A 23521-nucleotide genomic window follows, 5' to 3' on the forward strand; every position below is an offset into this window, starting at 1 on the left:
TAGTATCACTTTGAGAAAGCATCTGGAAGTATATTCTTTCTTTATCTACTTTTTCTACTACTCTTGGTTCTGAGTAACATTTAGCCATTTCCAGAAAGCAAATTCAACCCTGTAAGATGAAGAGTGGTTACTGTTGAAGACAGTAAAAAGAATAATCCACAAAAAATTCTCAGGACCTTATAATAGAAAGTGAACATGATTAAGACTTAATTTCCTTAATTTTCTGAATAAGGAAACTTCTGTGATTCCCTAGTCTTTAGAATGGTTTAAAAAATTGAAAGATATGTGTATTAAAACGCCTCTGAAAGAAGTTGTCACTTTGTTCGGTGTTATTTGATATTGGACTTCGCTCTTCCTGAATTAGAATTACAGAACTTGGATTGCTAATACTTGTGGAAAAACAAACCCAAGAAACGAACCTACTTTTCTCAAGATGTAATATTTGTTTTTTATTAATACTTTTGTTTGTTTTGATTACTTATTTCCTACTCTCCTGACAGATAATTGATCAACCAATATAACCTTCCCCAGGTTAGAAACAGTTCTGCCTTCAGCAGTGCTATGGGAGTGAAGGGATCTTTGGGGCTGACAGCCTATGATGTGGAGGGATCTGCACTCAGCTAAATAAATACATGGTATAGATACCTTGGGCCAAAATAAAGTCTCTCTTGATAAGGTTTTTCTATGATTTCCCAGAGTCCTTAACCTTCTCAGTCTATAAGATTATCAGGCTCCCATAGCCACTAACTTTGAGCTTTGGGATGAAAATGACAGGATTGCCCAGTGTGCCGGGTTAAGCAAATTAGAGGCTGCCTGGCAGAACAGAAAAACTATCACATGAATATTTAGAATGGAATCTTTCCTGAAGCACTCCAGATACTGCAAAGCTATCTTTATTCCTCTCTGAAGGCTATAATTTTATCAACACAAAGCCAGCCTTTTCTTTTTCCACATTAGTAATGTTTCTGAAGTTGGATGTGCTTAGATTTCTTAAATCAGAATGAGTCCCAGAAAATCTATAACAAGAAGACTCTTTTGCTTCTCCCAGATTTCCTTTCACTAATATGGGATAGGGAGGCTCCTTGGGTAATGCTAACCTATGCAAAGAAATTACCAAATGGTGGTAGTTGCTAGAATTAAAGACCCTTACTTGGTTCACACTTGGATGTAGTGACCTGAATTTACTCTTTTCCTGTGAGTATTCTACTCTACCCTATTGCACTCTCCTTTGTCACGTGGATGTGTATTTATCATAGGTCTTTAACCCGTCCTTCCCAAGAAGACAAAGCATACAGTTGTACATGAAGCTGTCTTATGCAGTAAAAATGTGAAATTTGAACATTGCTGCACAAGTATTGTATAAAAAAAAGTCTGTAAAGAACTTTCTTATGTAAACATACAGGGGAATAAAGACTTTTATCTGTTCAAATGGGAGCATGATGTTTAGAGATGTAAATAACTTAAAATAAGTTGCTCTTTTCCTGAGCTGAAAACCCACTTTTTTGCAGAAAGGATTTAACACAGTATTGAGTGACAATAAGTACCTGGGCACAAGAAAAGTATAGCTACACACTGAGGACATATTAATGAATCATGGCTACCTGAAAGAGTAAAACCCCTGTTTTAGTCTCAAGGAGAATAAGACGCCTGCCAGCCTACACTGGATATGACCAGACACAGGGCTGTAAAATGGAGCGCAGGTTTGCAGCTTCCCTCCTCTAACTTAATCCCTAATATACCCAGGCCAACTTAATTAACCATTTTGTGTTGGCAAAAATAATTTTATCCCCAGTGAGAAAGCTCACTGATTTAATTGCCTCGTTGGCCTGAGAGGCACAGCTGGCCATTTTTGGCTTCCATTAGATCCCTCATTTCCCAGTCATGGTGGGAATATACCTGGGAAGCTATCCAATATATGGTGGAAAGCTACCCATGGAGGGAAGCTGCCCAATATATGGTGGAGCCAAATGCTTAATTTTATTATATGAGCTAGAAGGTCATGGTAATTATTAGTTTGATGTATGTCTCTTGATTTCCCTAGTTTGGTTCTAAGATTTTACATTTCAATTGCTGCTGCATTTCCAAGTTCTTGTGAAGGGATATCTTGCTTTCTATTTACTATATGTGAGAAGGCTTCTTCTCAATACTCCAAGTCTTCATTTTCTGTTTTTGGCAAGAATTATATCCTTGATACTCCCTGTAACTGTTATTTCAGTTTTTGGTATGAGGAAAAGTAAACTTCCGGTTGTGTGTGATGTATTTCATTAAGGAATATCCAGCCTGACATTTAAGTCTTCAGATTTTGATTCTGTAGGGAGCATTCTGATGACCCTCACTATGTCAATCTGATGGCGTTTCCAGGGGAAACCCATCCTAAATGATTCAGCACTTTGGGTTGCTTTGGAAGTGAATAGGGAGCTGGTGAGGATAGTTGCCAAGTTATCAGGTATTTTAGGAACTCCTCTTCCCTGAAGCATGTGAGTTCTTGCTGAAATCTACATAATTTGGAGCCTCAAAATAGACTAATATGGAGTTACCCATATTGAAACTGTCAACGTGCCTAACCTGGCACACAGTCCTACATCAGAGCAAGAAAAAGAAGTGTGTTTTGACTTCTTGCTTAATTTTATGTCTGAAACCAAAATAAAAAGAGGTATGACCCAGTTTGAGGGAATTATAACAAAACCCTACCTTAGGCTCCATGATAAGTAAGACCCTGTGCAGACTATGAAGCCAGGCCCTGGGCTTTAGCCCCTGAGATACAACAGGCAGTGTTTACCGAGCTCTGTGGCCACAGGGTATCTGCTATGTCATGCCATTTGTTACCAAAGGAACTGGGCCAAGGCATGTGGTTAGGTTAGTATAAATCCTTCAATGCTAGTAGAGAGACTGCTTCAAACACGTTTTCTTGTTGACACAATGCTACCTTCATATAAAGGAACTGTTCACCCTGAAAACACATTTTCTCTATAAGAACACATTCACATACTCAAAAAAAGACTTTTATCTGCCAACAAGATTTAATGGTTACCTTCTGTTTCCAGTATATTTGGAATTTATCCTTCTCTTGACTACCTTGTTTCTGGTGCTACCACCACCAGAATTCCTTAAGGGAATGTGGAGGTCTGGGCTTCCCCCATATTCTCTGGCATTTCTTTGCCCTTCAGAGTGCCAGGCCCGGAGAGTTGCAAAGTGTGGTTGCTCTCTGCCTCAGCCACACTGTACCTCCTCTAACAAGAATAGAAAGGTTAAGGGACTTGGCCTTCTCAGGAGAACCTTTTAAATGTACTTTTCCATTCCTACAAAGCCTGTTGATGCTGAAAGAAAGATAGGAAATAGCTCTTGTCCTTGTTTTGAAGGACAGGAGACTAATTTTCCCTTCAAACTTGATATTCTGGTGTTTCTGTGACTTTTTTTGTAAATTATTCAAAGTTGTTGGAATTTTAAATCTGATTTTCCCACTACTCATCATGAAGGTCATAGAATATGCTCTGAGTTGGAAGGTTTTCCAAATGGGTTCTTGACCAAAAACCCACTTTTTAACAAATAATTTTGATGGGTTAGACATGTTCTTCCATCCTCTCCAACTCTGGATATGGGCACATACACACACCCCTTGGTACTTCCTAGTTCTCAAAATGTAATCTAGCACTTCAGGCATCCAAAGTGCCCGGGTTCAATAGATAGCTGCTTTTTTGCCAGTCTCTGTGCACAAATTGTTTTAACTGAATTCAGCTTAAATTTCCAAAAAACACTGAGTCTGTTCAAACTAGTGTTCATTGGATTATTGACCTGTATGATGCCAGAGTTGGTCATTGGCTTGACTAAGTTTTCCATTTTTTTCCCTAAGAGATATTTTGCTCCCCTGCAGAACAAGCTTAATAACATCAACTTTCAAGGTAGTTTTGGAAGATGAGAAATTGTGCTTTTGTTTTGGCAACTGAAAACTTTGTCCAACTGATACTATGTGAGGAAGGTGGTTCAAGGAGTTTTAGGGCCCTCTTGTCCGTCTTTAAGGCTCTGCAAACCTTATTTTGGAAAACTTATTTTTCTCCCTTTTATTTGAATTTTCTCCCAGAAATTATCATCTTGGTATCACTGAGACAAATCTAATATCCATTTACTTGCCTGAGAAATTAGGATTATGTCTGTCCACATAAATTGCAAGGGAGAAGGTATTCTGTTTATTTCCTGTCCGCTGACTGATGCTTTCGTATCACCATGTAGCTGCACATATTAAAATTATAATACAAGGAAAAATTTATTCTTTTCAAAATCTTATTCTTCAAATACTATTCAGAAAGCCATTTGGCACCAGTACAGAATTTAACTTAACGCCCCAATCTGGAATTCACTGAATGCATTCAAACTGTTAGAAAGGAAAATAAAAATGGAGGATAAACACATTTTTGTTTTGTTTCTGAAAACAATATTTAAGGTCAGAACTGTTTAAAAAGAAGCACTGCTAAAAAGTTATAGGATTCAGAGAAACATAGTATTTTTGTACAGTATCTTATAAAATGTTCAGACCTCTCTCTACATTCTCTTTACAATGTAATGTCTCTAAGTGACTGGTTTCCCAATAAACTGATTTTAATGCCTCTTCTGCTGTGGTCTGTGTGCTTAATTGAAGCAGAAACTTTAGCAGGGGATAATTTTTGGCAGAAATTTCTGCTGGCTAATGGTTTGCATAGGAGGGGAGAGGGTCAGTATGGGAAGGGGATCATTGAGTTCCATCTCTACAGAGGTTCTGGGTCATCTATGGCTCCAAATCATTGTATCTAATATTCTTACCCTGGTGGGTTGGGAAACTCCATAGTATCTCTTGACTGAGCCCATGGTGAAATGATACTTTTACCCCCAGCCACCCTTTCTCTGGATTCTTCTTGATTAGTTACATATGCCTTTTTCCTGCCCTCTTGCTAACATGTGCCCAATGACATACTTCTAACCTGCTAATATTTCTTGGAAGGTAAGCTCTCTTGCATTCTGATAATTGTCTATTTGATTTTAAAAGCCAGAGCACCCTGAGGCACCTCTACCTAGATAGAAATAGACTAGTATATTGGAGTTTGCTAATGCTTCTGTAATGGCCCATGCATTTTACTCCTTCTGCTTAAAGAAATTTATGACAGATTCATTTAAGCAGAGGAGATCTTTAAGAACTTAGAAGACTGAAAACAAAATTCTGGGGCAACTCCAGCTGAAGGTGATTTATTTGGTCTGATTTTGATGCTGTATGCTCCCCTCAGAAGGTACCTTCAGTATTTATATTTTGGGCACTCGTGTGCTCTTTGAGTAGTGCTTATGATGTAAGTCATCAAGTAAACTTGCATTTATCAAGCAGCCACATTCTGCTTCTTTTCAGAGAGTTTGTCCCTTTGCATGTGGCACAGATGACCACATGCCAGATTCTGAATTGAGTCATCCCCAGACAGTGTTTCTACATAATCCAAAACTGTCATGGTATATGTGGAGATGAATGACTGGGTTTGTTTTCATTCCATAATGAGCCAGTGCCAGGTAGAGCAGGTGTCCGTGCCTGGCCCTGTGTGTAGGAGCATTGCATAGTTACGCTGAATGTCTGTGTGCCTAACATCTTCATCTCCTTTCCTGTACGTCGTGCCTATCATGTTCCAAAACGTGAGACAGTGGTTGGTTGTGTTCCAGTTTGTGTGCAGTTTCCTTGCCTGATTTTTATTTTTATGTTTTCCCTTTTGCATTTTCAACATCTATTATTTGGTCCCACAATGTTTTTGCCGTGGGTTGACCATTAAATGTTCCAAATAGAGTTGAATTGACCTACACATTAATTCTGCCTTTTATGCTTTTCTAGGTCTGCAGAGAGAGTCCAATCCCTGTCCTGTAATAACTGTAGAGCACTTTAAAGAATCACTGGGCGTTAAAGGCCTTCCTCTGTATCCAGACCCCTCCAGAGTACCTGGCACAAAGACTCAAAACAACTTAGAATCTGACTACTTGGCCAGAGATGGCCCTTCAAGCAACAGCTCATTCCATAGCAGTGAAGAGGAAGGGACTGACCTTGAAGGAGACATGCTGGACTGCAGTGGGTCTCGGCCTCTCCTTATGGAGTCTGAAGAAGAAGATGAGAGCTGCAGACCCCCCCAGGGGAAGCTGGGAGGAGCCGTTCCATTCGCTCCACCAGAAGTCTCTCCTGAGCAAGCAAAGACAGTGCAAGGTGGAAGAAAGAACCAGTTTCAAGCCCTCACGCAGCTAGCCACTGATGGGCTCAGTGAGCCAGATGTTTTTGCCATAGCTCCCTTCAGGAGCTCAAGGGTTCCAAATGATGACATGGACATTTTCTCCAAAGCCCCATTTGTCTCCAAGAGCAGTATGGCTCCTTCCCAGCCAGAGGAGTCAGACGTGTTTTTGAGAGCTCCTTTCACTAAGAAGAAAAGCGTGGAGGAGTTAACAGTTATCCAGAGCACCTCCCAGGAGCTGCCTGCACAGACCGGTCTCCTCAGTCAGACAGGTGACGTCCCCCTGCCCGCGGGCCGTGAGAGAGCTGTGTATACCTCTGTCCAAGCTCAGTATTCCACAGCTGGCTTTGTGCAACAATCTAACCTCCTCTCCCATTCTGTGCAAGCAGCAGACCATCTGGACAGCATCTCTCCCAGGGGATCCTGCCTGGAATCTGGGGGTCATTCTAATGACAGAAACAAAGGACCTCAGCTCCAGAAAGAAGCTGTCTCAGGCCCCATGGCTGGCAAACCATTCCGCCCCCAGTCCTTATCCAAGTATTCCCGTCACTATAGCCCAGAAGATGAGCCAAGTACAGAAGCCCAGCCCATTGCTGCCTACAAAATTGTTTCACAAACCAACAAGCAGTCGATAGCTGGGTCTGTTTCTATCACATCCCTTTCCTCCAGGACTACGGAGCTGCCAGCTGCTGATCCATTTGCTTTAGCACCCTTCCCTTCAAAATCAGGCAAGAAACCCTAGGAGCAAAACCTGAGCCTCAAGCCTCTTGTCTCTATCCCACCCTCAATACCCGCCACGGCATTCCCAGCTGAGCCTTCCGAAGAAGAAATATTATCAGTTCTTATCTTTCAATTCCCTGCGTCAGAGCAGAATTTCTTGAGTCAACAAACTCAGTTGCAGTGATACTTAGTTGAAGCCCCTTTAAGTTATGTTCGTTTTTTGTTTGTTTGTTTGTTTATATTGATTTCTGGACTTGGAGGCATTTTCATCTCCTTCACAGAGGTCATCCACTTCCACCAAGAACTCTGCTTCCCCCCCTCCCCCCCACAGAAACTGTTTAAATCCTGAAATACTTCTTCACCCCAATCCCAAAGGGGCCCTATTGTTGCTAGTTTTAATTCCTGTAGCTCCTGTTCTAAGTCATGCCCATCGAAGAATCAAGATTAGTCCCTCCACTAAATCAAGATTTAGTACTCTTGAAAAGGGGAGATGTCTGGAAAGAAGAGCAAGATAAAAATCATTATACAACAACAAGAAGTATAATCCTGCAGTTACTAATCATTCCTGTAGAAGCAGCAGCTCTAGGAGTCTCCGGATCTGTTTCTCAGTCTGTGTGCAAGCCAGGCTGGCCCTCGTGCATGACTGTCTGTGGGTGTGGAATGTACGTCAGAGGCTATGTAGAAATACGGGCAGATGGGCTAACTCCTCATGTCTAGTCTGCTGGCAGGGCTTTCCCCACATCCATGCTTTTGAAATTAGTGTGAGTGTACAGGTTTGTGTGTGCATGTATACGTGTGTCTGCACAGGAAGCATTTCCACTTGAGGTAAATCCTGCCCCATCATGCCTACCTCCACAATCAAATCACTCGTTTTTTGGTGTTTGCTTACCTAACTGACTTGAACCCCACCTTTTTTATTTAGTTTTTTTCTCATGGCAAAATAGAATACATTGGAAGGTGTAGGGAAATCCTGCTGGAACTGATGTTTCAGAGTAAATTTTTTTTCTCTCCAGAGTTTCCTGTTTTGCTATTAACAAATTATATTTACCTGATTATGAAAAATTAATTTTCCTTATACATTTTCCCCTTACAACACTAGAAAAGAACACCTTGTTACAGTTCCGGACTCTGAGTATGTGGGCTAAATGCCAGCATTAGGGAATTCGTTCATCCTGAGACTAGGCTACAAACTAGGCTTGCTTGTTTTGGGGTTTTGTTTTTGTTGTTGTTGTTGTTGTTGCCAAATCTCTACTGCCCTTTGAGGAAATGTAAATCTGAGACGTGGAAATAAGTGTTTGGGAGAATGGAAAAAGAGCTGAATCAGGTAGGCATGAAAACTTTTACATTATCCCCTTTAGATGTTGAAATAGGCCAGATAGGTTAACTGATGTTTTTTAAAATTGTCTTTTATTTCTGGAAAGATCTCACTTATTCCTAGCTTTTTTCATACCCTTTATTATTAGTGCCTTAAAATAAAGCTGGCCAGGTGCAGTGCCACACACCTGTAATACCAGCATTTTGGAAGGCTGAGGTGGGAGGATCAGTTGAGCCCAGGAAGTTCAAGACCAACTCTGGCAACACAGCGAGACCCTGTCCCTTCAAAAAAAAAAAAAACAACAAAAAAAAGGCTGGGCATGGTGGCTCACGCCTGTAATCCCAGCACTTTGGGAGGCCAAGGTGGGCAGATCACAAGGTCAGGAGTTTGAGACCAGCCTGGCCAACATGGTGAAATCCCATCTCTACTAAAAATACAAAAAATTAGCTGGATGTGGTGGTGCACACCTGTAGTCCCAGCTACTCAGGAGGCCGAGGCGGGAGAATCACTTGAACCTGGGAGGCAGAGGTTGCAGTGAGCCGAGATTGCGCCACTGCACTCTGGCCTGGGTGACAGAGTGAGTCTAAAAAATAAAATTAAATAAAATAATGAAAAAAATTAGATGGGTATGGTGACATATGCCTGTAGCTACTCAGGAGGCTGAGCGGGAAAGATTACTTGACCCCAGGAGTTTGAGGCTGCAGTGAGTTGTGAGTCCAGCCTGGGTGACAAGAGTGAGACCCTGTCTCCAAAAATATAATAATAAAAATAAAGCCTGTATCTCAATGGGAAGATTTCTGCTAAGGCAGTTCAACTCAATGGAAAGAACTGCTGCATTAGGTTTCAACTTGAATGCTTTCTGTCACTTCTAGTAAAGGTTAAGTGATTTTTCCATTAGCTGTAGAAGTTTGGAGAGCTATTTACCAAGCCAGATCAATGATTTAAAAATTATTGGAAATTCATCCAAGAATCAAGTCTGAATGCCCAATTCTATTGTAGTAGATTAGGTGTGATATTCTTTAAAGTTCAGGAATATTGGCAGTAAAATATGAGAAGCTACTTTTCAACATTTTGTCCTTTTTTGGTTGGTCTCCGCCTATTTCAAATGTCCTGAACAAAAGATAAATAATTGGCACTGTGCCAAGGTTTGGTTTTCCAACTAAGGTCTCGACTGTGCCAGAAACCTATGTCCTTCACTTTGGTGGATGCTAAATGTTATTCTAAGAATACGCTTTTTCCCAATTCTCATTTCTGATTTTTATGTATTAGTGGATGCAAAATTGTCTTTCTAGTTGAATGAATAATTTCGGTTAATGCACGTGGAACTTTGCACCCCAGATTCTTCCCATGGTCATTATCAAGTGGAGCCCTCAAAAACATGAGCCACGAGGCTAGAAATATTCAGGGGGATTTCTCACCCAAACTCAGAAATTCTTTTTTTTTTTCTTTTTTTTCAAGACGGCGTCTTGCTCTGTCGCTCAGGCTGGAGCGCAGTGGCGCGATCTCGGCTCACTGCAACCTCCACTTTCCGAGTTCAGGTGATTCTGCCTCAGCCTCCCGAGTAGCTGGGATTACAGGCACACACCACCATGCCTGGCTAATTTTTGTATTCTTAGTAGAGATGGGGTTTCACCATGTTGGCCAGGTTGGACTTGAACTCTTGACCTTGTGATCCGCCCACCTTGGCTTTCCAAAGTGCTGGGATTACAGGCGTGAGCCACCGCACCTGGCCCAGAAATTCTTAAAGCAAGAGATCATTCTAATTCCCCTTCCCAAATATTCAGGATTATCTCTGTAACAGCCCAGCAAAATGTTTTTCCTTTGGTTATTTGATAATTCCCTTCTAATCAAGTGACTATTTTAATTCTCAAGGTGCAAATCAGAATAAAATCATGGTGATTTTACTACATAGTTGAATACTTCGTCAAGCATGAGCTTGTATCCTTTTTAAATTTTTCACTGGAGGCCAGGCGCGGTGGCTCACGCTTGTAATCCCAGCACTTTGGGAGGCCGAGGTGGGTGGATCACTTGAGGTTAGGAGTTTGAGACCAGCCTGGCCAACATGGTGAAACCCTGTCTCTACTAAAAATACAAAAAGTAGCTGGGCGTGATGGCATCCACCTGTAGTCCCAGTTACTAGGGAGGCTGAGGCAGAATTGCTTGACCCAGGGAGGCAGACTTTGCAGTGAGCCAAGATTGTGTCATTGCACTCTAGCCTGGGCGAGAAGAGCAAAACTCCGTCTCAAAAAAAAGAAAAATTGTCACTGGAGACATGATGGGTGGAGACTCTACATACCTTCTTTGAATACAGAAACGGATGCAAACACATGCAAATTATTATTATTATTTTTTTTTTGGTGATGCATGAAAAAACTTTGACTTGTGGATTACATTAATTATTAGTAACAGTTAGATTCTGCCGACCTGTATTACAGTAGGGTCTTATTTCCTTAAAGAGAAAAAAAATAGTCATGCCCCATTTAATGATGAGGGGAACATTCAGAGAAATGCATCCTTCGGTGATTTTGTCATTGTGTGAACATCACAGAGTGTACTTAACACAAACCTAGATGGCACGGCCTACTACCTACCTAGGCTATATGGTCCAGCCTGTTGCTCCTGGGCTACAAACCTGTACAGCATGTTACTGTACTGAATACTGTAGGCAGTTGTAACACAATGGTAAGTATTTCTGTATCCAAACATTTTAGACATAGAAAAGGTACAGTAAAAATATGGTATAATCTTATGGGACCATCATGGTATATGTGGTCCATCATTGATGGAATCGTTTTTATGCAGCACATGACTGTATATAATCAACAAACGACTCTACTTTCTTGTTTTCATTTGTTGTGTTTTTGCTTTACACATTCGATAGGGAACATAGAACTTGTGACCTTTCATTTCAGTGGAAAGCATTGAGCCAGAATATATTTATTCATAAACCATTGAGCCACACATGCATTGATGAACCCTGAAAGAATCCACAGTAATTGACTAACAGGCAGTATTGAGTGAATGATGTCATATGTGGTGAAAAATATTTAATATATCAGTTTCTTGGGCTCACATACAGCCCTTTAGTTCCAAGTGCTTGGTTAGATTAGAAAATGGGATGAACACAATTTGATGCTGAAGCAGCTGCTGAGCAGCACCCAGGGAGTCTAGGTCATACACCCTATATTGTTTTCGGCCCACTTATTATTGAGTTGAAAAGTCTCATATCTGTAGACTAGAGTGTGTGTGTTTACAGGCCCATGTTGTATCCGAGTTTTCTCTGGCAACTAAGATCTCTTTCTAAACGTTCTAGAAAGATACTGGTATCTTACTGGCCCATTATTTATTTAGTAAGTTTTAGAATACATGTACATCAGTGTTTTCAACTACTTGGTGGACATTTCACTGATGCATAATGAAAGTAGCAGATTATAATCATCAGAGTGATCTGACAATGGAAATTCTGTATTTGCTTCCATAAAGAAAAATAATCAAAACATATATCAGATATAATATATATGCAGTATATCACATAGGAAATTTTATTATAGGAAATTAGAGAAGGATGCTACTCCATTCTCTAGCAGGAAGAATACACTTGGGTCCCTTAAATAAAGAAAAGTGTGATTCTGTGTTGTATGCTTGGAACTGAAATTGGAGAACACGTACCAGTTAACTGTGAAATGGTTGCTGGATAAAAACAGATGTGGTTTTATCCGAGAAATATGGGACTGAAGTTATTTTGATGAGAGGTACATAGGAGAGCTGCAGAAAAGACTGTAGCTTCTGAGGAGGCAGGAGTACCTTGTTAATGTCCAGACCACCCCTGAGTTCTAATGTTCCAACTCCACCTAAAGGAGGAATTGGAAACTTTAAATGGAATTATCTAATTTAAATTCTTAGTTTTTTCTTTGTCTTTCTCAGCTGATACTTGTAGTTTTGTTTTGTTTTTTAACCACCAAGAACACTTGCAAGTTTGTTACTGAAAACATTACTAAAGGAAAAGAAGAGTTTCAAAATGCTTGAAAAGAAAAAGTAGTATGTGGTTGGGAATTGTTTTTGTTCAAGTCCATGGAAGTCCTCCTGGCTTAGCTCCCTTGTTCCTGTTCCCACTTCATTTCCTTACTTAACATTCCCCTATTTTGAGCATGTCAATAAGTGCATGATGAATGGCACAGTTGAATGATCATGTTAACTTTAATTGCTTCCTTTGTTGCTGTAAACAGTTTCTTGTTAAGTTTCAGCCAAGTCTGTGACAATCTCACCAAATAAGAATGAAATGGGCACAGTGTGATGGCTCACACTTGTAATCCCAGCACTCTGGGAGGCTGAGGTGGGCAGATGGCTTGAGCTCATGAGTTCAAGACCAGCCTGGGCAACATGGCAAAACCTTGTCTCTACAAAAAAATACAAAAATTAGCCAGGCATGGTGGTGCACACCTGTAGTCCCAGCTACTTGGGAGGCTTAGGTGGGAGGATGGCTTGAGCACGGGAGGCAGAGGTTGCACTAAGCCAAGATCGTGTCACTGCACTCCAGCCCAGGCAATAGAGCCAGACCCTGTCTCAAAAAAACAAAACAAACAAAACATGAATGAATGAAATGGCTTACCTTCCCTGTTATGAACTAGAAGAAAGGATGAAAGAAGGTTGGCAGGACCCCAGCCTTACTCTGTAGTGACAACCCAGAGGTACCTTTCCTGGAATGCAGGGTCAAGTTTATGTGTGAAGGGACTCTAGAATAGCTGGTAAAAATGGCTACATGTTAACCATTCTTGACTTAGTCCAGTATTCCCATAATTTGTAATTCCATAAATTTATTCTCAGCTGTCTCCCAGCCATTTCTGATAGAAGGATGTGTACCCCAGTTTTGACAATGTTCTTGAAATCAAGTTAGTGTTACCTGCATTGCATTATAATGGAACTATATGTACATGTTAAAGGGATCTGTTTGATTCCTTTTGGCAAGGAATTGCAAAAATAGTTTTTACCAATACCAGTTAAAATAGGATAGGTTAGACTTTGGGGGCAGGGTGAGACAGTGCAGCCTTTTCACTCTGAAATGGCAAATCAGCTGTATTCTTTGAGTCTACCAGAGATTCCTATTTGAGTGTGAATGGGGTGTGTGCGTCTGTGTGTGTGTGTGCTCATTCATCTTCATGCTTTCTTCCATGGTGTTAATTCAAGCTCTCCTAATAAAGGTATCCAAAGAGTACTGAGAAGTGACCATAGGTATTTGGCATGAGTAAATGTGGTTCCTTTTGCCAAAAACTCTCAAAGTTACAACTGGAGTTCTTCTCGATAAAAGGTTGGGGAAATCAGCCATGGCTTTAGCCTTGTTCCCAAGTACACATCTTCTTATCCACAAGGATGAAACTCTGTAGGGCTCACCCTGAGGGCTCATGTGTGGCATTGAGAGGGTAGCAGTGACCAGAACACTACAAGGCCCACAAGATGTTTTGAATGAGGGAACATTTAATGTCATTTGTTAGGAGATAGAAACCAAATAATAAAGGACAAGGACCACGCTCATTCCATGGAGAAGAGGTGAACTCCCTCTGCTGACTATTTGGAATGGACTGAATGAGGAGGTCTCCCCAGCCAGAAGGAGTATTGAGGTCATCAGGCCTCAGAAAACAATGTACACATAATCTCGGGCTATAAACAAGAGAAAGGAGGGGGGAAAACATGAAAGTCAATCTTAACAATTTTTTCAATACCTCTTATTTGCAGACCATTGGATTTATGTTATTGCACTCTCGGTGTGATTTATCATATGTATCTGATAGGTTTTATGAATTGTTTTGAGTTGTAAACTCCTATACCCTTTATTAAAAATGGACCTAATTAAATGATTTATGCTTTGTGCAATTTCTTAAATCAGATCTCTCTAGGATTGAAGGGATCCATAGGTATCTTTCACTTAGTGTGAAGCCTAGTAGTATACTTTTATATTCCTGAAGAGAGACCAGCATTAACAAAGAGAGAAGTCTCAGGAAAAAATATACCTAAGAATTATTTTTAAAATCCATACTGTGAAGGAGAATCTGCCTGCCTATTTCCTCTCCAAATTTCAGAAAATAACACAGAGTGCTATTTGCCTGAACTTTAATGAGCTTGACTTTGTTATGATTCAGGGAGAACTGGTTACACCTCTGCTGAGTTTGCAGAGGTGATGTTTGAAGAAGACCCAGGAATCCAGAGTTCTGGCATTATATGCATGAGTGAAGCCAAAGTTGCCTACTTCTGAAAATTTAAGACCTAAATATACACCCCACCAAATTCTACAATGTGAAGTTCTTATGTTTTTCCTATTTCAAGTTAACATTAAGCAAAAGCACAGTCTTTTTTATCTGTGCCTCCGCAGTTGCTCTGGGGGAAGCCCTTTTCAGACTGTCCCTGAGCCTTCTGCTAAGGTGTGCCCTGCCTTCCATGTAGGGAACACAGGAGTTGCAAGCACAAGCTCCTACAGGTGGACTCTGCATTCACTTCTTTGTGTCTCACTTTTGCCCCTGAGGCTGGTTGGCAATAGACCAAGGAGGTGCCCTTATATCACCCCTTAACACCCAAGTAGGAGGAACCAGGGTAAGACCCCAGGGGAAAGCCATGAGCAGCTGGTTTAGATCTGCTTCTCTAGATTCAAGTCAAAGTTCTTTCCCCCTCCCCTCTTATGTATTTTTCCTTGAGTTCCTCTTTTCTTGTATTCGAGTAGTAAGATCTAGAGGGCTTAGCTTAGCATGTCAGTTTACATGGAAGGAGACCAAGTAGCCCCTCAACCTGCTGTTATATGAGCTTAGCCTAGGGGCCCAAAAAGAGACATTCCCTTCAGAATGCAGCCCAGGTGTGGACATGGATGAAGAATTAATGGGAGAAGCACTTGGGCATATTTGAATGCTCACGCAGCTAAGCTCAGCAGCAGAGGAGAAACTATCTGTAGAGAAGGAACAGATGAAGGAATAAGAGAGTGAAAAGTAAATGGACCACAAGCACACCTAGCACTCAGGTGTGGTTTTTAAATACCATTCTCTAACAAAAAGAGCCAGGGCTCCATGGAAAAATGGCTGATTCTAGGGCTGGAGCAGGAAATACACAAGATGAACCAGGAGCATCTTGTAGTGTAGTGTCAGAAGGTTAAAAAGGGCTTTAAAAAAAAAAATGGGGGCCAGGTGTGGTGGCTCATGCCTGTAATCCCAGCACTTTGGGAGGCTGAGGTGGGTGGATCTCTTGAGGTCAGGAGTTCGAGACCAGCCTGGCCAATATGGTGAAACCCTGTCTCTACTAAAAATACAAAATAGCCAGGCGTGGTGGCGTGCACCTGTGATTCCAGCTTCTCGGGAGGCTGAGGCAGGAGAATCGCTTGAACCCAGGAGGCAAAGGTTGCAGTGAGCCAAGATCGTGCCATTGCATTCCAGCCAATATATATATTGGCCAGGCATGGTGGCTCACTTCTGTAATCCCAGCATAGAGGAGGCCAAGACAGGAGAATCATTTGAGGCTAGGCGTTCGAGACCAGCCTGGGCAACACAGTGAGATCCCATCTCTACCAAAAAAAAAAAAAAAAAAAGTCACAGGAACACGAGCCAACCTGAAAGAACTCCCATGGTCAAAGCTAGAACAAACTGAGCAATAAAATAAACACTATATTATTAGATTATAACACACAGGATAAACATCCATGAGCCCATACTGATATAAAAGATGAATAAACAGGATAAATGGGGAAGAAAAAACAAATCACACAGAATTTCAATTAATCTATTATTAGATTATATTCCTCCTCACAGGAAGTGGAACTCAAGACTTTCTGTATTGAAACACAGCCACACTCTTTCATTTATGTATTGCCTATGGCTGCTTTTGCTATCCAAGGACAGGGTGGAGTAGTTGCAACAGAGACCATGTGGTCCGCAAAGACAAAAATATTTACCCTATGGCCCTTTACAGAAAGCTGGTTTGGGCCGGGCGCGGTGGCTCACGCTTGTAATCCCAGCACTTTGGGAGGCCGAGGCGGGCGGATCACAAGGTCAGGAGATCGAGACCACGGTGAAACCCCGTCTCTACTAAAAAATACAAAAAATTAGCCGGGCGTGGTGGCGGGCGCCTGTAGTCCCAGCTACTCGGAGAGGCTGAGGCAGGAGAATGGCGTGAACCCGGGACGCGGAGCTTGCAGTGAGCCGAGATTGCGCCACTGCACTCCAGCCTGGGCGAAAGAGCAAGACTCCGTCTCAAAAAAAAAAAAAAAAAAAAAAAGAAAGCTGGTTTGATTCCCGCTCTAATTCTTACAACCTGCTCCTCTTACCTCCTGCCCCTGATAACTACATTTTACTCAGCAAGCTGGGGTCCCCTTCCCTGCTAGCGCCCCTCATTAGTAGAATCCCTCCAGGAAGCCTCACCCTGGCTTGCTTCTGCAGTGCCCACTTGGCCCATGGAAAGTTTTGGCATCCTTGTCCCACCAAATATGAGGGTGCAAGCCTGTCTCCTGTCCCTTCTCTCTTTGCTGTGCCACTTGTGGGCTACTTGGACCCACCTCTCATCTCTGGAATTCATCCCCAAACTCCTGAGGATACTCCAAGGACCATCTTACCATATTTTACCTGAGTAATTGGGGAGACTGACCCAAAAGTTTCTGCAGGTCAGGAAGCCCGCAGTCAGGGAGTGAGACTTCACACTCCTCTAATCATAGGCACCCTAGGGCCTTTAAGGATGATTCTCAGTTGGCTTGTCTTACGTAACCTGGATAGGTTGGGTGGAGGTGTCACCATTTTTTTTTAAACATCTTTCAGGAAGCCTAACCACTTTAAAATGTTAGAGGCCTTTGATATCACCCAATGTCCTTGACTTGGAGGCTTAAGCCAAAACTCCAAGACAGCAGGAAAGTCCCATTCCATACCCTGTTACCACGCTGGGTAACTCCAGGGAACAATTCACATTGCATCCTGTTTTATTGTGGCCTGTAGAGTTAAACAGGGCACACCCTTCATAGCCAGAAGAAGTAGCCCTCCAGCTAGATATACATATACATAGCTACAAACCCAAGTGACCAGGTGTTCCCAGGTATTCTCTTAGATCTCAGATCTAAGAACACCTGGCTTTGGAGGTAAAAGGGGAGAAGTACAGTTTGATGAAGGAAATCAAGGTTTTGTTGGTTTTTGGGGTAATCATTAGGTAAAAAATAGGAGAAGAGCACCAGGCGTGGTGGCTCACGCCTGTAATCCCAGCACTTTGGAAGGCTGATGCAGGAAGATCACTTGAGGAGTTCCGAGAGTCACCTGTACAACATAGTGAGACCCCCATCTCTACAAAGATAAAGATAAAAAAAAAAACAAAAACCGAGCACTGTGGTGTGTACCTCTAGTCCCAGCTACTCAGGAGACTGAGGTAGAAGGATCACTTGAGCCCAGGAGTTTGAAGCTGTAGTATACCATGATCACACCACTGCACTCCAGCCTGGAAGACAGAGCAAGACTGTGTCTTAAATAAATAAAAGTTTTATTCTGGATTATTTAAGAAAGAAGATATTTTCCCCTCTCAATCAACAAACCAAAGGCAATGCAGAAGGGGCTGTATGTAATTCCAGTGATAAATGGAAGGTATTATCTTTGTTGGCATTTGCTTAATTCTTTTTTGAGACCTTCACCAACCTCACAGTACAATGTGGCTGTGTCTCTGCTCCCACCTGCTCTGTGGAAAGTCCCATGACTGACATCTCTCTCCATCCATTCCTGGGATCATGTGTGTTTGGAACAGATTCTATTCTGCTACCATTTACTCATTTGCTTCTTCAACTGCTCTGCTGCCTGCGACCAAATCAGCCCCAGAAGGCTGTTAATAGAAAAATTTTAGACAAATTAAATTTAACAGAGCTTAATTGAGCAAAGAATGATTCACAAATCAGGCAGCCCCCAGAACCAGAATAGATTCAGAGCGACTCCAGGACTGTCACATGATTAGATAAGATTTATGGACAGAAAACGGAAAGTAATCTATAGAAAATAAAAGTGAGGTACAGAAACAGCTCAATTGGTGACAGCTGGGGATTTACCTTATTTGACCTGGTTTGAATATTTGACTGCCTGTGGCTGACTGAAGTTTGGCTCCTGTGACTGGCTGAGACTGCTTATTGGAAGAGTCTGTTAACAAATCAAGTTGGGTTACAGCTCACTGTGTCTAGAGAAACCTAACTTAAAATATGCAAGGGGGCAGCTTTAGGCCAAACATAACAATTTCCCCCTTTTGAACAACCTCTCAATTTGAGAGACTAACCAAAACTTTAGGCATTGATATCATTCTGTCACCATCATACATGGAGTTATTTGGTCTCAAATTTCACTGAGAAATAGTAGAACAGTGGGTTTTGTTTTGTTTTTTTGAGATGGAGTCTCGCTCTGTCACCCAGGCTGGATGGAGTGCAGCGGCGAGATCTCAGCTCACTGCAAGCTCCGCCTCCTGGGTTCACGCCATTCTCTTGCCTCAGCCTCCTGAGTAGCTGGGACTACAGGCACCCGCCACCATGCCTGGCTAATTTTTTGTATTTTTAGTAGAGACGGGGTTTCACCATGTTAACCAGGATAGTCTCGATCTCCTGACCTCGTGATCCACCTGCCTCAGCCTCCCAAAGTGTTGGGATTACAGGCGTGAGCCACTGTGCCAGGCAGAACAGTGGGTTTTGTAAGGTGGGAACAAAGAAACAGAACAATAGAAAGAAACCTGATTGGGTAACAACAGTTTACTTTTTTGTAAGAGTTACAGCATAGGAGGACTTCCTTATCATGCTGGAATCGCCTGTTTTCAGGAGAAAAAAATAAACAGGTCTGTTTTGAGGTCAATCTGCCTCCTACAAGTTTCAGTTTGATTACGTGGCATTTAGCATGAGTGACTCCATTTTAGTTTGGTCTGGTCTGTTGGGGCCTAGTGCAGGAGCTCAGTCCAAAACAACGCCCTCCCATAATTTTATTTAACAGGCCAAGGCACCTATGGTGTAATGTCTTCCTACTTCGCCTGTCCAGATGCGGGCTGGTGCAACCTGCTTCAGACCCTGACATCCAATCAGTAGTTAACTGTGCTCCATAGGTCCCACTGGGGTACAGCATGCCCCTCTCCTTTCACTGGCTAGAAAGCAGCAGGACCCTGGGCTCAGGGCTCACACAGTCTTAGATGTTTTAATGAAACAACTTCCTTCTTCTGTTGTCACCTTTATTTCAAACACTCTCCCTGAGCCTGAGGCAGAGTTCATGGGGACTGGTCCAGAAGACAGTCTGAGTATCTGGGCTCCTTGACCTTGGATCAAACATATGAATTGACTCTTTCCTTAAGAGAGGAATTCTTCCCCAGGATGAATTCTTTCCCAGAAGGGTTCACCATACCTCAGGTAAATATTTCTTTGTTTCACCTGCCACATCAGCCCAGCAGAAATACTCTAATCCATCTCATTTCTAGGAAGAACACAGATTAGTCGGCTGACCTCAGATGTCACTCCTTGTAGAATATCAGGAATGGGTCTAAAAGTGTTATAGGAGAATAAAGCAACAGCATCGTTGTAACTACCTATGTGACAAGCTCAATTCAAGGCACTTTGAATGCATTTTCTCTAGTCACTCAACCATTTTCAGTAGGTATTGTTCCCTACATTTTACAGATTAGGAAAGTTAGGCTCATCCATTCAACAAGTTTTTTTTGTTTGTTTTTGTGAGATGGAGTCTTGCTCTGTCGCCCAGGCTGGAGTGCAGTAACGCCATCTCTGCTCACTGCAACCTCTGCCTCCCGGGTTCAAGCATTCTCCTGCCTCAGCCTCCTGAGTAGCTGGGACGACAGGTGTGTGCCACCACGCCTGGCTAATTTTTTGTATTTTTAGTAGAGACGGGGTTTCACCATGTTAGCCAGGATGGTCTCGATCTCCTGACCTCGTGATCCACCCTCCTCAGCCTCCCAAAGTGCTGGGATTACAGGTGTGCGCCACCGCGCCAGGCCTCAAGAAGTATTTATGGAGCACTTACTGAATGACAGGTGCTGTTCTGGCATTTGAGATACATCAGTTATCAATATAAGCAAATATCTCTACCTTTTTGGGGCATACATTCTAGAGAGGGGAAACTGATGGAAAAATAATTAGCATAATAATGAAATAAAATATATTTATTAGAAGGTGATTAGTTCTACAGAACTTCAGAGAGGTTTCAATTTAGCAAGCATATCTTGAGTATCTCTTAAATGCCAGGCACTCGGAATAAAATCAAGAAGATAAAGGTGGCATGCCTATATGGTGCTTACAGTCAAGTGATGCCATAGAGTAAGGGGCAGAACTAGTAGTTAATATCACTGCTGACATCCATGTTGGGAATGATAACCAGAATGAGTGACTGAGGCAAGTATCTCAGTCAATTGAGGTTTATTAAGCCAGCTTCGGGGAGTGTCAAGGAAAAAAACGTGTGTTTTTCCAAAGAGGTTTTCAGGAGGTTTAGTACGTATACTTTTCCTTAAAGGGGAGGAAGGCACGTAGGAAGAGGGGCAGGTAGGTGTAAAGGTGAATGGTTACATTCTTAGGAGGCTTTAGTTAGTGCCCAGTAAATCTACATTTTTACATAAGATAAGATGAGGCTGGGTGCAGTGGCTCACACCTGTAATCCCAGCACTTTGGGAGGCCGAGGCAGGTGGATCATGAGGTCAGGAGATCGAGACCATCCTGGCTAACATGGTGAAACTCCGTCTCTACTAAAAATACAAAAAACTAGCCGGGTGTGGTGGCGGGTGCCTGTAGTCCCAGCTACTCAGGAGGCTGAGGCAGGAGAATGGTGTGAACCCGGAAGGCGGAGCTTGCTGTGAGCAGAGATTGCACCACTGCACTCCGGCCTGGGGGACAGAGCGAGACTCCCTCTCAAAAAAAAAAAAAAAAAAAAAGATAAGATGAATGTCTGAAGAAAAAAAGGGATTAAAGGAAGAATCAATTATGCAAACATCTTTGGGTAGCTGGAGGAATGACTGATCTCATTTGTCTTTGTTCTACACCTGGGAAGATAAGCTTGTAATCAACATTATCAGTGTGGAATGGAACAGACTTTAGTTTCAGGAGCCAGATACACTGGAAACCTAAAGTTACAACTGGCGTGTCCTTGTTTATGGAAGGCTGGCAAAGAATTTACTTATGCATGATCTGTGGGGAAGTTATTCAGAGATGCCTGAGGCCTTTTACCTTTCCATGGGGGTCTGGCTAATGCATAATGCTAGTGACAGCTATTCATTTGCAAGAGGGGGTTGCATAACTCAGCCTCCAGAGTTAACCTTCTCTTTGGAATAAGGAGTGGAAGTCCTGAAATTTTTTAAATTTTCTGTTACATGTCCTCGTTCTTCAAAATCTTTCAGAGAAAAAACACTGTAGAAGACACGAGTTTGTGGTTGTATGTTTCATCTGATTCCAAGTCGCTAGGAAGCCTCATTCCTAGGAGGTCATGTCCCACGGAGATGGGGGAGAAACTAAAGAAGCAATGCCAAATAACAGCAACAAAGGGAAAGTAATCCTGGAACCTGATTTAGGCTACATAATTGTCTCCTCAGTTAAGGCAATTCTTTGGGCAATCATCTCCCTAACTCTTTTAGTTGTACATTGACACTGTTATAATGTCGGAAGCAGTCTATAGACTAGTTTTTCTAGAGTCTCTGAAGCATCTTCAGATTGCAGTGGCAATCTGACAGATTTTCCTGGATTGTGGCTTGAATCAGGTGTTTAAGTGAACCCTTTGCATAGTTCATATTCAGTAGGCACAAAGATTGTTTATATATAAATTGCTGTTATTTCTCCCAAAGTTTAAGTTCTCTGGCTTCTGCTTGTAGGGCTTTAAGAAAAGCATAGTTTTAATTTCTCATGATTCGTCAGAGGCATGTGAACCAGAGCAACTCTATCCTGAGTAGGGGCTGGGTAAAATAAGGCTGAGAACTACTGAGCTGCATTTCCAGGCGTTCAGGCATTCTAACTCACAGGATGAGATAGGACCTCAGCACAAGATACAGGTCATAAAGACCTTGCTGATAAAACAACTTGCAGTAAAGAAGCCAGCCAAAACCCACCAAAACTGAGATGGTGACAAGAGAGACCTCTGGTCATCCTCTCTGCTACACTTCCACCAGCACCATGACAGTTTACAAATACCATGGCAATGTCAGGAAGTTACCCTATATAGTCTAAAAAGGAGAGGCATGAACAATCCACCCCTTGTTTGGCATATCATCAATAAATAACCATAAAATTGACAACCAGCAGCCCTTGGGGCTGCTCTGTCTATGGAGTAGCCATTCTTTTATTCCTTTACTTTCTTAATAAACTTGCTTTCTTTTCACTTTATGGACTCACCCTGGATTCTTTCTTATGCAAGATCCAGGAACTCTCTCTTAGGGTCTGGATTGGAACCCCTTTCCGGTAACAATTCCAAATCAAGAAAATGGAAGAAAAAGTTGAAAATGTTAGTTTGGAGACTTGTAGCCAGGAAATAAGTCTGAATCTAGTCCAAATTATAGGCAAATAATAAAAACTCAAAAACAATGAATAAGGCTAGAATCTAATAACAGGTGTCAGGCCTCTGAGCCCAAGCTAAGCCATCATATCCCCTATGACCTGCACATATACATCCAGATGGCCTGAAGTAACTGAAGAATCACAAAAGAAGTGAAAATGGCCTGTTCCTGCCTTAACTGATGACATTACCTTGTGAAATTCCTTCTCCTGGCTCATCCTAGCTCAAAAGCTCTCCCACTGAGCACCTTGTGACCCCCACCCCTGCCAGCCAGAGAACAACCGCCTTTGACTGTAATTTTCCTTTACCTACCCAAATCCTATAAAATGGTCCCACCCCATCTCCCTTTGCTGACTGTCTTTTCGGACTCAGCCCGCCTGCACCCAGGTGAAATAAACAGCCTTATTGCTCACACAAAGCCTGTTTGGTGGTCTCTTCATATGGACGCGAGTGAAATTTGGTGCTGTGACTCGGATCGGATGACCTCCCTTGGGAGATAAATCCCATGTCCTCCTGCTCTTTGCTCTGTGAAAAGGATCCACCTGTGACCTCGGGTCCTCAGACCAACCAGCCCAAGGAACATCTCACCAATTTTAAATCGGGTAAGCAGCCTCTTTTTACTCTCTTCTCCAATGTCTCTCACTATCCCTCAACCTCTTTCTCCTTCAATCTTTCCCTTCTCTTAATTTCAGTTCCTTCAATCACACTTCGGTCTCTCCCTTCTCTTAATTTCAGTTCCTCTCCTTTTCTGGTAGAGACAGGAGATG

The 23521-nt window shown here is 42.2% G+C and overlaps 1 protein-coding gene and 1 long non-coding RNA gene across 11 annotated transcripts in view; one reads left to right on the forward strand and one right to left on the reverse strand.

Annotated features, from left to right (window-relative positions):
- Nucleotides 1-14108, forward strand: part of AAK1 (AP2 associated kinase 1) — a 193431-nt gene extending 179323 nt beyond the window's left edge. For all 10 annotated transcript variants that reach the window (XM_055243318.2, XM_055243321.2, XM_055243320.2 and 7 more), the window contains one exon: nucleotides 5837-14108. In XM_055243318.2, coding sequence (XP_055099293.1) covers nucleotides 5837-6963 — 1127 coding nt within the window. In that variant the 3' untranslated portion in view covers nucleotides 6964-14108. The remainder of the gene's footprint in view (nucleotides 1-5836) is intronic.
- A 3600-nt stretch (nucleotides 14109-17708) lies between these two features.
- LOC129462875 (uncharacterized) lies at nucleotides 17709-20931 on the reverse strand. Its single transcript, XR_008650976.2, has 3 exons — nucleotides 19617-20931; nucleotides 18296-18383; nucleotides 17709-18075 (listed from the first exon to the last, which is right to left on the reverse strand). It is a non-coding gene; the product is annotated as an uncharacterized lncRNA (long non-coding RNA).
- Between the last annotated feature and the right edge of the window lie 2590 nt (nucleotides 20932-23521).

The sequence above is a fragment of the Symphalangus syndactylus genome, chromosome 14 (assembly GCF_028878055.3).
Source record: "Symphalangus syndactylus isolate Jambi chromosome 14, NHGRI_mSymSyn1-v2.1_pri, whole genome shotgun sequence".
Classification (NCBI taxonomy): Eukaryota; Metazoa; Chordata; class Mammalia; order Primates; family Hylobatidae; genus Symphalangus; species Symphalangus syndactylus.